The following is a 14,327-nucleotide window of genomic DNA, read 5'->3' on the forward strand; positions in this document are numbered from 1 at the left end:
TTAATTTTCGATACAACTTCAGTTCGGGCTGAAAACTGAATTGTTGTTAGGGAGCGTCTTGGAATTTAGATGTTTAAAATAAATGATATATTATTAACGAGCATCCCAAGAATGTCTGGTACAGATTATAGTTATTTTTAATAAAAGATATTATAGTTTATCATATTAAAAAAAATGGAATTTGCAACGTGAGGCATGGCACCTTCCACCGTCGCCATCAAATCAGCCACTAGGGCATGGCCGAGCCTGGAATGGACTTGGGGGTTTGATTAGGATCAGATATGGGTCGAGATCGACCAAGCATGGCCGTGATTGGACAGAAAATGGTGAGGCATGGCTGCGATCGCCGAATTTTTTGGGGAAGAACGATTCGTATGAAATCATCATGATTTGAGGCCATTAAATGGTTGTAAGGATGATAGAGGCGTCGATTTGACCAGGTATGGCTTGATTGGGCTTCGAAAATAGGTATAAATAGAGGTTCGAATGTGGCCGAATGCATCAAAAATTTTACTTCGAATTTCTCACGTTTGGGAGCAAATCAGAGGTCTAGGATAAGGGGCTTTTATTCCCTATGTATTGAGGATCAATTCTGGAGAATTTCGTGAAGTTTCATTAGGGTTTAAAGGTGTTTTGAAGCTCACCAGAAAACGCAAAGCTTTGCCGGAGCCGGATTGTAAATCGACCATTCGGGCTATTTTCGACAAGTTTTTTAGCTATATGAGGGTGCCATTGTGATCGTCTTAAGGAGCGCTTCAAGGTGGTGTTGTCGAATTAGCCATCGGAGCAAGTCGCTGGAGAAGATGACCGGAGGGTATCGTTGAGGCTCGAAGTTGAACTATAGAGCGCCTAGCATGAGAATCGAGGTCGGGCATGCATTTTGAAGAATCTTAAACTTAGCCCCAATGTGAGTGGTTCTACCAGAAAAACTTATTTGTGGCATGTGAATGGTTTACTGTGAGTTGTTCAATCCAATTCTTGTGCATATTCTTGTTACTTTGATCACTTTTGATTTATCGTGAGCGGTTGGTTTCGTGCGATGGTTCGTCCAAACGATTATTTACACATGTATTGAATTTCATGTGGGTTGTTAACCTGTGATGTGGCTCTTGAGTGACAGCACTCGGGATGCGTGCCGAGGATTAATGCTATGTGGTCCACTTGGGACGGGACTGAGACGGACTTCACCCTACGGTACTGAAGTGGCGGGGCTAAGAGTGGACACCACCTCGGTTGTTGGCTCAAGTGACGGGGCTGAGAGTGGACACCACCCTAGGTTCCTTTGAGCAATAGCATTAATACCGAGGTGTCGTTGATTCCGAGGATAGTGCTGATATGATACTCTTGGGGCTAGGGTCGCGTTGGGTTTTGGAATGCTTTTGAGTAGGAGCGTAATGCCTAACAATGATAATGGGGTGATTCTCTGGTTCATATGTCGAGGTTGTCCCTCTTAAACAGGATTGTGTTTGCCAATGAGTCGATGTGGTCATGTCGCCTTTAGAGAGATTGCATTTTCCCCGGTTAGGGCTAAGTGTTATGTGGGATTCACTTATGCTGGGGCATGTCAGGATTTGTCGATTTTATACATGATTTTGCATATATTCGTGAAAATGTTTTTGAATTCTCACTTAGATGATTCAGCATCTAATTTGGACTATGTCCCTGGAATATTCAAACGTTTCAAGTGAGAGCAGTGGCGTCAAATGAAAGGATGTCGTCAAGATGTAGCTGTTATATTTAGTTTTTGTAGGTCTTTATCTATGATTACGATGTTCAAAGATTATGTACTATTTTGATATTTTCATATGAAATATCGATTTGGTTATTTAACTGTAAAAGGAATTTATCGGTTATATACCATTGAGGTTTCGATCTCTGCTTCCACTGATGTGATTGTTAATACCTGTCTTAGTCTGTTAATTTTTAAATTTTGATATGCTAAGAAGGTATAATCGGGATTGTCGGAAAATGATTATGATGAGGGTATGTATATCGAGAAACTTATGTTGTGTGTATGATGTTGAAAAAAAAAATATTTCCAAAATCTCGAGGTAATGCGCGTTCTGGGAAAATGAGGCGTTACAACTCACAAGTCAAACAATTTGTATAAAACAAGCCAAGTTTTGATAATAAAACCACTCACCCTGAACGCACTCAAAATACATCGATTCTCGTGCACAATCTCCATTTTCGTGCCAGGTCTCAGATAATCGTACTATTACTCATCCTTGAGCCCCAACGATCCCTAGACATCATATTCATTCAAAAGAATGTCAACATCTATTTTTTCATAATTTCTCCTCATTTTCTTCTAAAAAATTCTAAAATAAATACCTCATCAAGATTTTTTTCAAATTTTTCTCCACCATAATTCATAAAATATTTTTCTAAAAATATTTAAAAAATTCTAAAAAATACCTTTTCCCCACATGACCTCACGCGCTTGTTCGTGAAGACCCGTGCGTGCACTACACATGCCTATTATCTTCTCAAAAGAGCCTCTCTTATTAGCGACGACTGGAATTTTTCCTGACCACACCACCTGGTAAATCTCTTCAAGTTGGTCACGATGATACCCTTATTCGCCCGAAAAACCCACTAGAAGGCCCTCGATCGATTGTTTAAAGCCTCTACTCCGGTGATAGCTGCAACTTTTGGCCAAGCTTCGAACTTTACTTAAACAAACTGCAAATTCTCCAGAAATGATTCTCACTTACTCAAGAACAAAATCCCCTTATCCAAGAACTCTGAATCACTCTCAAACACAAGCAATTTGAAGTTTAATTTTTGCATTTTTGGTCAAACCCTCAAAGCCCTATTTATACTCGATTTTGAGCCAAAACGAGCCATTCCTTGTCAAATCCAAACCTCTATCATCATCACAACCATTTAATGGCCTTGAAAATCTATCTCAATTTTTCGGTCAACGTACAACCACCATACCTCGCCATATTTCGTCTAATCATGGTCATTCCTCAACCCATACCCATCTCCAATTGATCAACCATGCTTTGGGGCCCATTATGGACCCTAGGATGTCCCTCTCGACAATGACAGGTGGCTGGTTGGCTGTTGCAGTGGTGGTCGACGATGGCAGTGGCTGGTCTTTTGAGAATTTCAATTTGATCCGCTATTATTTTTCAAATTTTATTTTGACCCTTATTTAAAACCCTTGAGTTTTTTAACTATTCCATTAAGACCCATAAGTTCTAAACCCTTCATTTCACCCTCGACTATTCAGAAAAAAATATCTTTTCAACCTCCTTCAGGCAAGATTAAAAAATTACACTTAGGCCCAAATGTCTGTTTTGATCGCAAATCCCTTTATTTCATCCCAAAACCACTTAAGAGTTGTTCTATCCACAAAATTAGAGTCTCATCAGGGTTCCGTGGATTTTTCGGAAGCCCATTACCATCATTTAGTTTTTTAGACTATGATTTAGCTATATCGGGAACTGTCTTTTTTCCGATTGTTTTCACTTTCATAAATCTTGCCTTGAGATGCTCGTCAATGACATACCATTTTTTTTAGACATCTAAGTTCCAAGCCTTCTTTGCTATTTATTTAACAACTTATTTTACTATCAGCCCAATTTTTCGACATTCCAAACTCATTTAAATTGCATGATAAGCTCATGCCAACATGGGATATTACACTATATAGCTCGGAGGAACTGCATTTACGTGGTTGTCAAAAAAGCAATCCATTGTCGCACTATCAACATGAGAGCCTGAGTGTATTGCAGTTGCATCATGTGTCTGTCATGCAGTTTGGTTATAAAGATTGTTGAAGGAGCTAAAATCGGAACAAGCCAATCCAGCGAGATTGTATTTGAATAACAAGTCAGCCATTGCTTTAGTAAAAAGTCCAGCTTATCATGAATGGCCAAAGCATATTAACACTTGATTTCATTGTATATGAGAACAAGTCAAGGGAGATCGAGCTGGTACATGTGAAGACCGTTGAACATGTAGTAGATATTTTGATGAAGTCATTGAAACCCGAAGCATTCAAGCATCTTTGAAACAAGTTTGAAGTGACTGATTGAAGCTAGCCTCAAGATATTGAAGATGCAAGTTTAAGTGTGGGGGGGGGGGGGGGGGGGAGAATGATGGAAATTGAACTTACATGAGAAACGAGGCTCTCTTCTCGGGGAGGACTTGTCTTGGAAAAATGTTGTGAAATTTTTAATATTTTTCGTTGCCTATAAAAGGCTGTGTGATATAGACATGGCCACGGTTCATGAACCGCCGGTTCCGGTTCAAGAAATCTTTGAACCTGAACCGAACCGCCCAAGGGCGGTTTGGGACGGTTCGGTTCCGGTTCCGGTTCGTGCCGGTTCGGTCAACGGTTTGGACCGGTTCGGTCAACGGTTTGAGCCGGTTCGGTCAACGGTTCCGGTTCCGATTCAAACCGAATTTTTTTAATTTTTTTTAAATATTGTTGTATTCAATTTTGGTCCTTGTTCCGTTGTTCGGTTCGGTTTGGTTTCGATTTTTAATTGTTAAATGTAATTGTAAATATAAATATTCTCAACCATATTTTTAATAAAAAAACACTACTAAAAATTGAAGAAATATAAGTAATAATTTCATTAAAAATAATTAAAACAACTAAACAAGTATGTAATATAAGTAATTAATTTTTACAAATGTGAAAAATAAAAAATAAAAAATAGAATTAGACTTAATTTCATTAAAAAATAATTACAACAAAAATGTAATACAAGTAATTAATTTTTATAAATGTGAAAAAAAATAAAATATGGACTTGGATCCTACGCATCTTCATTGGAGTCGGAAGTCGCCGTTGTTGAACCATCATTAACCCATTCGTCAGATGATGATGAATGGATAAGTTCTTCTTGACGTCGCATGTTAGCTCTTTCCCAATCATCGAGGCAAACTTGAGCTTCCAATGATTCTGGAGCCAATCTTGATCTTCTTTCGTCCAAAATGTTGCCTCCACTACTGAATGTTTGTTCAACGGCTACAGTTGAAGCTGGAACTGCAAGAAGTTGACTTGCAATAATTGCAAGAGTTGGAAATGTCTCCTTGTGCCTTTTCCACCACTCCAAAATTTCAAAATTTAAACCTGTATCATCACCAAACTCAAAAACTGTGGTTAGATAAGTTTCGAGCTCCGAATGTGAGCTCGATCTAGGTTTTTTCCTCCTTTGATCTAAAAATTTATGACCCCATTTCATTGGTTGGGAGGAAGAGGAATGCGGAGCCATGGATGGAAATGATTCTTCACTACTAGGAGCAATAACATATGCTTCATATAATTGATTGCATAAAGTTCTAACCTTAGAAATTATAATATTCACATCAATTTCTTCATTATTTTCTAATCCTAATAACGAATAATAGTTAGACAAACACTCAATTAAACCATCAAATTTACACCTAGGATCAAATACCATAGTAACAAGAAAAATTTCAGGAATAAATTGATAATAACGTAACCATTTTTCTCTCATTTCTAAAACAGCATGACAAATTTCTTCAACATTAATTCCTTCCATTAATACACCGGCCACATTCATTGCTTCTATTAAAAATTGATGTGAAGTTGGTTTATAAACACTACTAAGTGTATGAGTAGCATCATTAAAAATTCGTAAAATATTCAAAATTGAACTACAAACATTCCACATAGTTGGAAAAATAGGATATTGTGGAATATAATTTGCTGCAAAAGAACACAATAAATCTTTATATTCAAAAGATTGATTAAGTAATTTAAAAGTTGAGTTCCAACGAGTAGGGACATCTTTTGAAAAACGTTTTGGGGTTTGACCATTGGAGGTGCAAAAATGTGCCCATGCTTTTGCAGTTCGAGGGTGTACCCAAATATAAGAAATAACATTTCTAATTGGATCTAAATAAGAATTAAGTGACTTAATACCATCTTGAACACATAAATTTAAAACATGACATGCACATCTAACATGAAAAAATCTTCCACCAAAATTTGGTTGGCAAATTCTTTTCAATTCATTAATAGAAGCAGTATTAGCCGATGCATTATCAAAAGAAATTGAAAAAATTCTATTAACTAATCTATATTCTTGTAAAATTTGTTGAATTAATCTACAAATATTTTCAGCATTATGACTTTCATCAAAACATCGATACGCAAGAATTCTTTTTTGTAAAACATAATTTTCATCAACCCAATGACAAGTAATACCCATATATGAATGAGTTTGCCAATGATCACTCCAAATATCACTACAAATAGAAACATTAATATTATTGTTTTGAAAATATGTTATCAATTCAATTTTTGAGTTTTTAAACAATTTTAACAAATTCATTTTCAAAGTATTTCTAGGAATTGATTTAAAACTAGGATTAACAAAGTTTTGACAAAATCGAGTAAAACCTAATTTTTCACCAAAACTAAAAGATAAATGATCAATTGCTACCATTTCAGCTAAACCAGACCTACAATTAGCTTCATTATAATGAAATAATTGAGGAGAGTTTGAAGAGGTAGCAAACCCGGATATTTGTGTTTGATCGCGGCTCAATCCAACCTTGAGCGGGTGCTTTGTTTGCAAATGTCGGACGAAAGTACCATATCCACCTCCTTGCTTGAATTTGTATACTTGATTACAATAATTACAAGATACATCAAATTTACCATCTCCTTTTGGTGTTTTCTTGAAATGAATATTAAAAATATCAGAAGTAGAAATTTTTCCACCTCCCTTTTGTTGAGTTTCACTCTCTTGTGTTTGAAAATTTTGAGCTTCAAACTCAACATTTTCAACATTTCTACCTTCACTTGCCATTTTTTTGAAAAAAGTATGATAATAAAAAAATATAATAATGATAAAATAATATAGTAACAAGTAATAAATAATTAACAATATAATTGAATAAATTGATAAATAACAAAATGAGAAGATTGAAGAAATTGAAATTAAAATATTAAATGAGAGACAAAATTGAGAGAATAATAGCTTGAGACTTGAGAGAGAGAGAGAGAGAGAGAGAGAGAAAGTGTGAAAAATGAGTGGGGGAGGGAAGGGTATATATAGATAGGAATTATAAAATTTAATAAAAAAAAAAAAAAGTTGGGGGGGTTCAACGGTCCAATCCAAATTGGACCGTTGGGGGGGGGGGGGGAGGGGAGGGGGGTCCAACGGTCCAATTTGGACCGTTGGGGGGGGGGTGCACCGTGCGCGGCCGCAAGCGCACGGGGGGGTTGGGGGGGGGGGAGGGGGGCCGGTTCCGCGGAACCGGAACCGGCGGTTCTGGTTCCGCGGAACCGGCGATTCCGGTTCTCCGGAACCTTGAACCGGAACCGGACCGAATTTCGGCGGTTCGGTCCGGTTCCGGTTCCGGTTCGGCCGGTTCCGGGTCCGGTTCCGGCCGGTCCGGTTCCGGTTCGAACCGCCGGTCCGGTTCAATTTTGGCCATGTCTAGTGTGATAGCTATTTTTTGGTGTTTTTGGACAACTCAAACAATACAAATTCTCTCTTAAAAAACACAGAAATGTCTGAGAGTGAAAGAGAGAACGGAATAACAACATACTCCAAGGGAACTAACTAATTAACGTCCCACCCTTTTCTGCAGCCATACCTGCTTAACCAATATTAAGGTCAAAATTTGGTCAAGAAATCATAAAAAAGTGGCGGCCGCCGCCAACTTGTAGAGACCAACTGGCATTGGATAATGCATCTTAATTATGTATTATTCCCTGCCGACATCAGTACATGAACACAAGTTGAGCCATTTTCTTTGTATTTTCCTGTCTTGGAAAAATTCCATGTATCAGACAAATCCCCTTAGAAGTGATCAGAAAGTATAATTACCACAAGATTTGGTAGCCAGCTAATGATCTTTCATGCAAAAATCATTATTTAAGTGATCACTCGTCGTACATTGTTTAGAACTATAAGAGCGGAGAGTTGACTATACCAGTTGGTTAACATGAAGCAAAACGACAAAGCTTAGATTTGGCAGTGACTGTGACTGTGACTGTGACTGTGACTGATAAAAGCATTATCATATATTGAACAGAAAAGGGTCAAAATCCCGGCTTCTACTGTCAGACTGCAAATTTTCTCAATCAAACTCTTGTTCTTCATCAATTCATGGTCATTTGTACAGACTTACATAGATGTTTTTCTAGAATCATTAATTTTCTTCACTTCTTGGAGACATAAGCATAGTACTGTGCCATGGGAACAACAAAGGCGATCACCAGCAGACCTCCGACCACAAGTGTGAACTGTCCCCGCTTCTGTTCTGTCTCTTCCTTGGTTTTGAAGTTGGACTCTCTTTTGTTGTCTTTGACCATCGGGCCACCGGGATCCGGCAGTCCGTCAATGGCGGCGACTAGCCGTTTGGCGCTGCTGAAAACTGCTTCATTGTACTTCTCTTCCGTGGCCAAGACTGCATTTTCAAGCACAACAATGTGATTGCCTAGTAAATGCAGTATACATGTGATTGTGATTCATGTTTGGTGCATTCATTTGGACGATTTAATTAACTTCCTCTCAATTGGAATCAAACTATTTAAGATTAAAGGCCATGCAAGAGTGTTCATGATAGAACCAGAGAAATCATCGAAAATTATATATTACACAATGAACAAGCAATATGCTGTTTAACTAAGTACAAAATCTAAAGAAAATTGTATTCTTTATCCCCCCCCCCCCCCCGCCCCAAACTCTCTTGTACAAAATCTAAGCAAGTTTTTTTTTTTATTATTCTATTCTAACAGAACAACAACATGAAAATCTAGTATATTTTTCCAGAATTAATCAAGTTTAAGGTCCATATTTAGTTTCCTGCAGTCAAATTAAGGTAAGGCATACATAAAGATGTTTAGCCAACTTAGTGTAACTAAATTTATTTAAGTATTTTTGATGAATTACAAAAACACTCATTGGTTGTATATGCAAATTAAGACCCCTAAATGTTTTTAAAATAATTCTCATATATATCATATTATAAAAGAATTAATATGTTTATGAAATTAGTTTTGCAGAGTTTTCAAATGCGTTAAATGTTTTCTTTCAAAAATTTGACTAATAAGTTGTGACTTAATATTAGATAAGTCGACTCGAGTGCGTTTTTGCAGATTTTTTGTTAAGTCGACTCGGCCGAGAGGCATTTTATGATAAGTCGACTTAATAAGAAATAAGTCGACTTGTTCTGAAATAAGTCAACTTAGGCCAAAAATAAGTTGACTCACCGTTAGGCTAAGTCAACTTAATTTGTCTTGCAGCCAAACTTCCTTTCACGTTATGCAGGTCGCCCTAGCTTCTATAAATTCTTAATATGCAAATCAAGAGAGCCACTTATGCCGTTCTGAACATTCAAAGCAACAAGAAAAAGCTCTCTCAAAGATCCATTGCTAGTCAAGGCTCTCACGTTAGAATCAGAATCAACTGACGAGCCCACTGTTGTTGAAGATCAAAGTGTGGAATACTCTACTGCTGCATTTATAGATTTGAGGGTATATTTATTGCATTCATTTATGTTTTGTAATCCCTCGTATTTGCTGATTGGTTTGTGTCCTAGTAAGGGCCGATCTTGTAATCTTTAAACTCCTCTTAAGATTGATTAAATAGTAATTCGTTTTATCTAAACAATATGGTGTGATAACATAAAGATTTTTCATTATTAACTTTCTCAAGAAATAAAGTAAATTGGGTGAAGTTAGAAAAGTTTTTAATCACTCAATTCACCCTCCCTCTTGAGTGGCCGTATATTAAGGGACCAACAAAAGAGTCTTGCTTCAAGCTGTCACATTTTAGATCTTGATATTCATTTTAACAAAATCCCACACTTCTTAAGATTTAGGTAGCACGCATATGCAATGATACATCCATCACAGCTGCGAATACAACAACAACAACAACAACAACAACATATCCAGCCTTTATCCCACTATATGGGGTCGGCTACATGAATTCTAGACTCCCATGTATTTCTATCTTTTGTCATATCTTCATTGAGATTCATACACTTCATATCAAACTTTAATGTCTCCCTCAAAGTCTTCTTAGATCTGCCTATACCTTTTTTTTTGATTAATTGTTCCATTTCATCAACTCTTCTCACAGGAGCGTCTCTTGGTCTCCTTCTCACATGAGCAAACCATCTTAGTCTAGTCTCTCTCATCTTCTCCTCTATTGGCACTACTCATATCTTATTACGAATAACTTCATTTCTAATTTTATCTTTTCTTGTATGGCCGCACATCCATCTTAACATCCTCATCTTCGCTACACTCGTCTTTTGCTCATGTTGGTATTTGACTGCCCAACATTCTGAACCGTATAACAAAACTGGTCTTATAGCTATCCTATAGAATTTTTCTTTGAATTTTAATGGGATTTTACCATCACATAATACTCCCGATGCATTTCTCCATTTTAGCCAACTTGCCTTAATTCTATGTGTGACATCCTCGTGAATTTCTCCATCTTTTTGAATCACTGATCCCAAATATCGAAAATGGTCTTTTCTTTGTAAGATTTGGTCTTCCAATTTTATTATAACATCCTTCACTCTTGCATTCTTACTAAATTTACATTCCATATATTCTGTTTTCTTTCTGCTTAATTTAAATCTCTTAGATTTTAAATTGTTTCTCCATAACTCAAGCTTAGTGTTCACTCATTCTTTTGTTTCATCCACCAACACTATGTCATTTGCAAATAGCATACACCATGGCACCTCTGTCTGAATATCTTTAGTGAGTTCATCCATTACTAAAGCAAATAAGTATGGACTTAGTGCAGAACCTTGATGCAATTCTATTGTAATTTTAAACGGTTCAGTATCCCCTCCGCATGTTCTGACTCTTGTCTCTGCACCATGATACATGTCCTTAAGAGCTTGTATATAGGCTATTCGGATTCCTTTCTTCTCTAAAACCATCCATAATACTTCTCTAGGGACCCTATCATAAGCCTTTTCTAGATCTATAAACACCATATGTAGGTCTTTCTGATGATCCCGATACCTTTCCATTAGGTGCCTCAGTAGGTATATAACTTCCATTGTTGACCTACCAGGCATAAAATCAAACTGATTTTCTGAGACCTCTGTTTCTTTTCTGAGCCTCTACTCTATTACTCTCTCCCAGAGTTTCATGGTATGGCTCATTAACTTAATTCCTCTGTAATTTTCACAATTTTGAACATCTCCTTTGTTCTTATATATAGGGACCAAAGTACTCTTCCTCCACTCATCTGGCATCTTTTTTGATTTAAGAATCGCGTTAAATAATTTCGTTAGCCAGGAGATACCCTCTTCTCCCATGCATTTCCATGCTTCTATTGGTATATTATCCGGTCCCACCGCCTTATGATTTTTCATCTTTTTTAATGCTTGCCTTATTTCATTTGGACTTATGCGTCGATAAAATATATAGCTCACGTTCCCTTCGGAGTTACTAAGATGTCCCAACCTAACTCTTGTGTCGCCATCATCATTGAATAATTTTGTGAAATACTCATTCCATCTCTCCTTAATCGCTCCCTCATTCACTAATAAATTTTGATTTTCATCTTTTATGCATTTTACTTGATTTAAATCCCTTATTTTTCTTTCTCTTGCTTTAGCTAATTTATATATATCCCTTTCTCCATCTTTTGTATCAAGTCGTTTATATAGATTATCGTATGCTTTTGACCTTGCTTCACTAACAGCTTTTTTTGTTGCCTTTTTTGATTTTCTTCATTGTTGCACTGATATACAGCCTTATAGCAATTTTTCTTATTTTTAATTTTCAATTGCACTTCTTCATTCCACTACCAAAACTCCTTAAGGTTAGGGGCTCTACCATTTGTCTCTCCAAGCACTACTTTTGTTGTGTTTCTTAGGGCATTAACCATTTCTCTCCACGTTTGGTTTGTCTGTCCTTTTCCATTCCATTCTCTTCTACCTCTTAATTTTTCTTTGAAGATTAGTTGTTTCTCCCCTTTTAAATCCCACCACCTAATTCTTGGATTTTGTTTTATGTGATTTTTTCTCTTCCAATTTCTTACTTGGACGTCAAGTACTAGAAGTCTATGTTGAGTAGTCAAACACTCTCCCGGTATCACCTTACAATCCCTATAACATACACGGTCCTCTTGTCTCATGAGGAAATAATCTATTTGGATGCTTGATGTGACATTTTTATATGTGATTAAGTGTTCGTCCCGTTTTTTGAACTTAGTATTAGTTATGATGAGCCCATATGCCATTGCAAAATTTAAAATGGACTTACCCTCATTATTAATTTCCTCGAATCCATACCCTCCATGTACCTCTCTATAGCCGTTTCCGTCTTTACCACGAATCCATCACAGCTGCGAATGAGAACATAAATATGCTCTCTGCTATCACGTCTTTCCGGCGTTCTTCCTACTAATCTCTGCTCAAGAACAGAAATATTTCTCTTATTAAAAGCCCCTGTTTCAACTGATCCAATACCATTGTCTTGATTTAGGTACAGACGGGTAGTCCAAAAGGCCAATCTTAGGTCGATTTCAACCCGAAGATTTTCTCTCGCAACCCAATAAAGTTGACTTCAGTTAGTACTTCCAGATGAGAGCTTGGTGGTGTTATAATGTCGGAGTTAAAAACTTCAGTGGAGATAAAAATATCCTTCAACAGATGCAAGCACTCTTATGCTAAACTAGCCAAGAGTTGAATTGCCTTATCATTTTGAATTCATTTCGGAATCTAACAGGCCTGGCTTTGTATGCTTACTCGATAGTATTATGGGCTTAGTGATTTCTATGGCATAAAAAATCCATGTAATTGTATTTACCAAAAGATAAGGTATAAGATACCTTATCCACAGGTTTCATCCAATTGAACGACAAGCTTGTCTAAGGAAATGCAGCCCGCACACCCGACAAACACAGAAAAATAGAGATTACACGCAGGCACATTGCTTAATGAACAGAAGAATGATCAGCACTTGATTAAGAAAAAACGTCCGTGATGAACTTACCAGGAAGGTTCTCTGACACGGTGGCATCAAGAATGCTATCACCTACAGCCTTGACAAAGGCAGGGCCACCAGTAACTGCTCCTTCTTTCTGGCTGGTAACGAGCACAACAATCCCCTTGTTGTTGCCTTCTTCAATGGTGGGATACCAGCGCTCTAGTACTTGGTCAGCATACTCAAAAGCATCAGCTTTGCTCTGAAACAATGTTTAGCAAGATTATAATCCAATAACTACAAAGTAGTACTGAATCACAGTCCTAGGTAGCAGATTCAAAGTTTTACAATAGAACGGTAGGAAGAGAGTACAAGATTTAAATGGAACTTCTGATAATTAGACGGAACATATATCACAAGACTCTGTAAAGTCCTAAAATTCTTCTTGTTAGGCCAGAAATCCCGTATCTCAATCTAATCTTAGTTAGTGTAAAATACTTTCCTACTCCCCAGCTACTCAATGGGAATCACTGGCCTTGGGTTAGATGTGATACTACTTGTAACGCTAGGTATTCTCATCCAACACTGCTAGTTAGCTGAAAGTGATTTATGGATTCCTTGACTAAGGTATATAATCAAGATCTCCCCAATAGACCATTGGTCGTGACAATGAGAATAGAAACGCTGGGGTCGTAACTGAAGCTCGATAATGGAACAATTTCGGCAAATTAAGCAGACACTAAGAGAATTTCAGAAGATAGTGGCAAAAGAACACCCGAAGAGTGCAATCGAACCACTGCACCCACCGTGAGCTTACGAACAGTGATGAAATTGATGTGTAAGTTCTTCCTCGACTCCAAATCCGACAAGAGCCGCTTCAAATCAGATTTGGTGACTCGGCTGAGCACGCCGGCGTCATCGACAACGTAAGATTCCTGCGGCGGGCCGTCGTTCAAGACATCAAATTCGGACGCCAATGCAGAGCCGCTATGCAGAATCGGGCAGAAGTTGAGCGCCAGAGAGATGGCCAGAGCCGCCACTCCGCTCTGCAGATGGGAAAACCAGCTTCTGGGTATTGGGAAAGAGCGGTCAGCAACTGATGGATGGGGCTGTTTTCTGAGGCTACAATTGATGGGTCTTGTTGCTACAGAGGCAGAATGTGATCTGGCTTGCAAAGAGGCGGAGAGAAGGACCTTTGAAGAGGAAGCTTTGAAGAGAGGACAGAAGGGGCCAGGAGAGAGAATGGTTTCCATTGGGCACAGAGAGAAAGAGAGAGATCAGAAATGGTAGGATGAGAGAGAAGAAATTCAAAGGTACAGAATATTTTCTACTTCTTCTCTCCTCTTCTTCTTCTCCCCACCTCTCTCTCCCTCTCTCTCTCTCTCTCTCTCTTTCAGTGTTAACTGTCTGATTCATA

The 14,327-nt window shown here is 37.7% G+C and overlaps 1 protein-coding gene across 1 annotated transcript; it reads right to left on the bottom strand.

The window, feature by feature from the left end:
• Positions 1-8,004: 8,004 nt before the first annotated feature.
• LOC127802833 (UPF0603 protein At1g54780, chloroplastic) lies at positions 8,005-14,298 on the bottom strand. Its single transcript, XM_052338881.1, has 3 exons — positions 13,717-14,298; positions 12,980-13,172; positions 8,005-8,412 (listed from the first exon to the last, which is right to left on the bottom strand). Exons 1-3 carry the CDS (start codon positions 14,161-14,163, stop codon positions 8,165-8,167), a joined length of 888 nt encoding a protein of 295 aa, XP_052194841.1. The 5' UTR covers positions 14,164-14,298; the 3' UTR covers positions 8,005-8,164.
• Positions 14,299-14,327: the final 29 nt, after the last annotated feature.

The sequence above is a fragment of the Diospyros lotus genome, chromosome 5, assembly GCF_014633365.1.
Source record: "Diospyros lotus cultivar Yz01 chromosome 5, ASM1463336v1, whole genome shotgun sequence".
Lineage (NCBI taxonomy): Eukaryota > Viridiplantae > Streptophyta > Magnoliopsida > Ericales > Ebenaceae > Diospyros > Diospyros lotus.

Bases quoted from the DNA above. Each gene is read 5' to 3' on its own strand.
- LOC127802833 (XM_052338881.1), bottom strand. From the start codon at position 14,163: ATGGAAACCATTCTCTCTCCTGGCCCCTTCTGTCCTCTCTTCAAAGCT. The intron at 13,173-13,716 runs GTGGGTGCAGTG...ACATTGTTTCAG, and splicing joins TCACTGTTCGTAAGCTCACG to AGCAAAGCTGATGCTTTTGA. The intron at 8,413-12,979 runs GTAAGTTCATCA...TTGAAAATGCAG, and splicing joins CGTGTCAGAGAACCTTCCTG to TCTTGGCCACGGAAGAGAAG.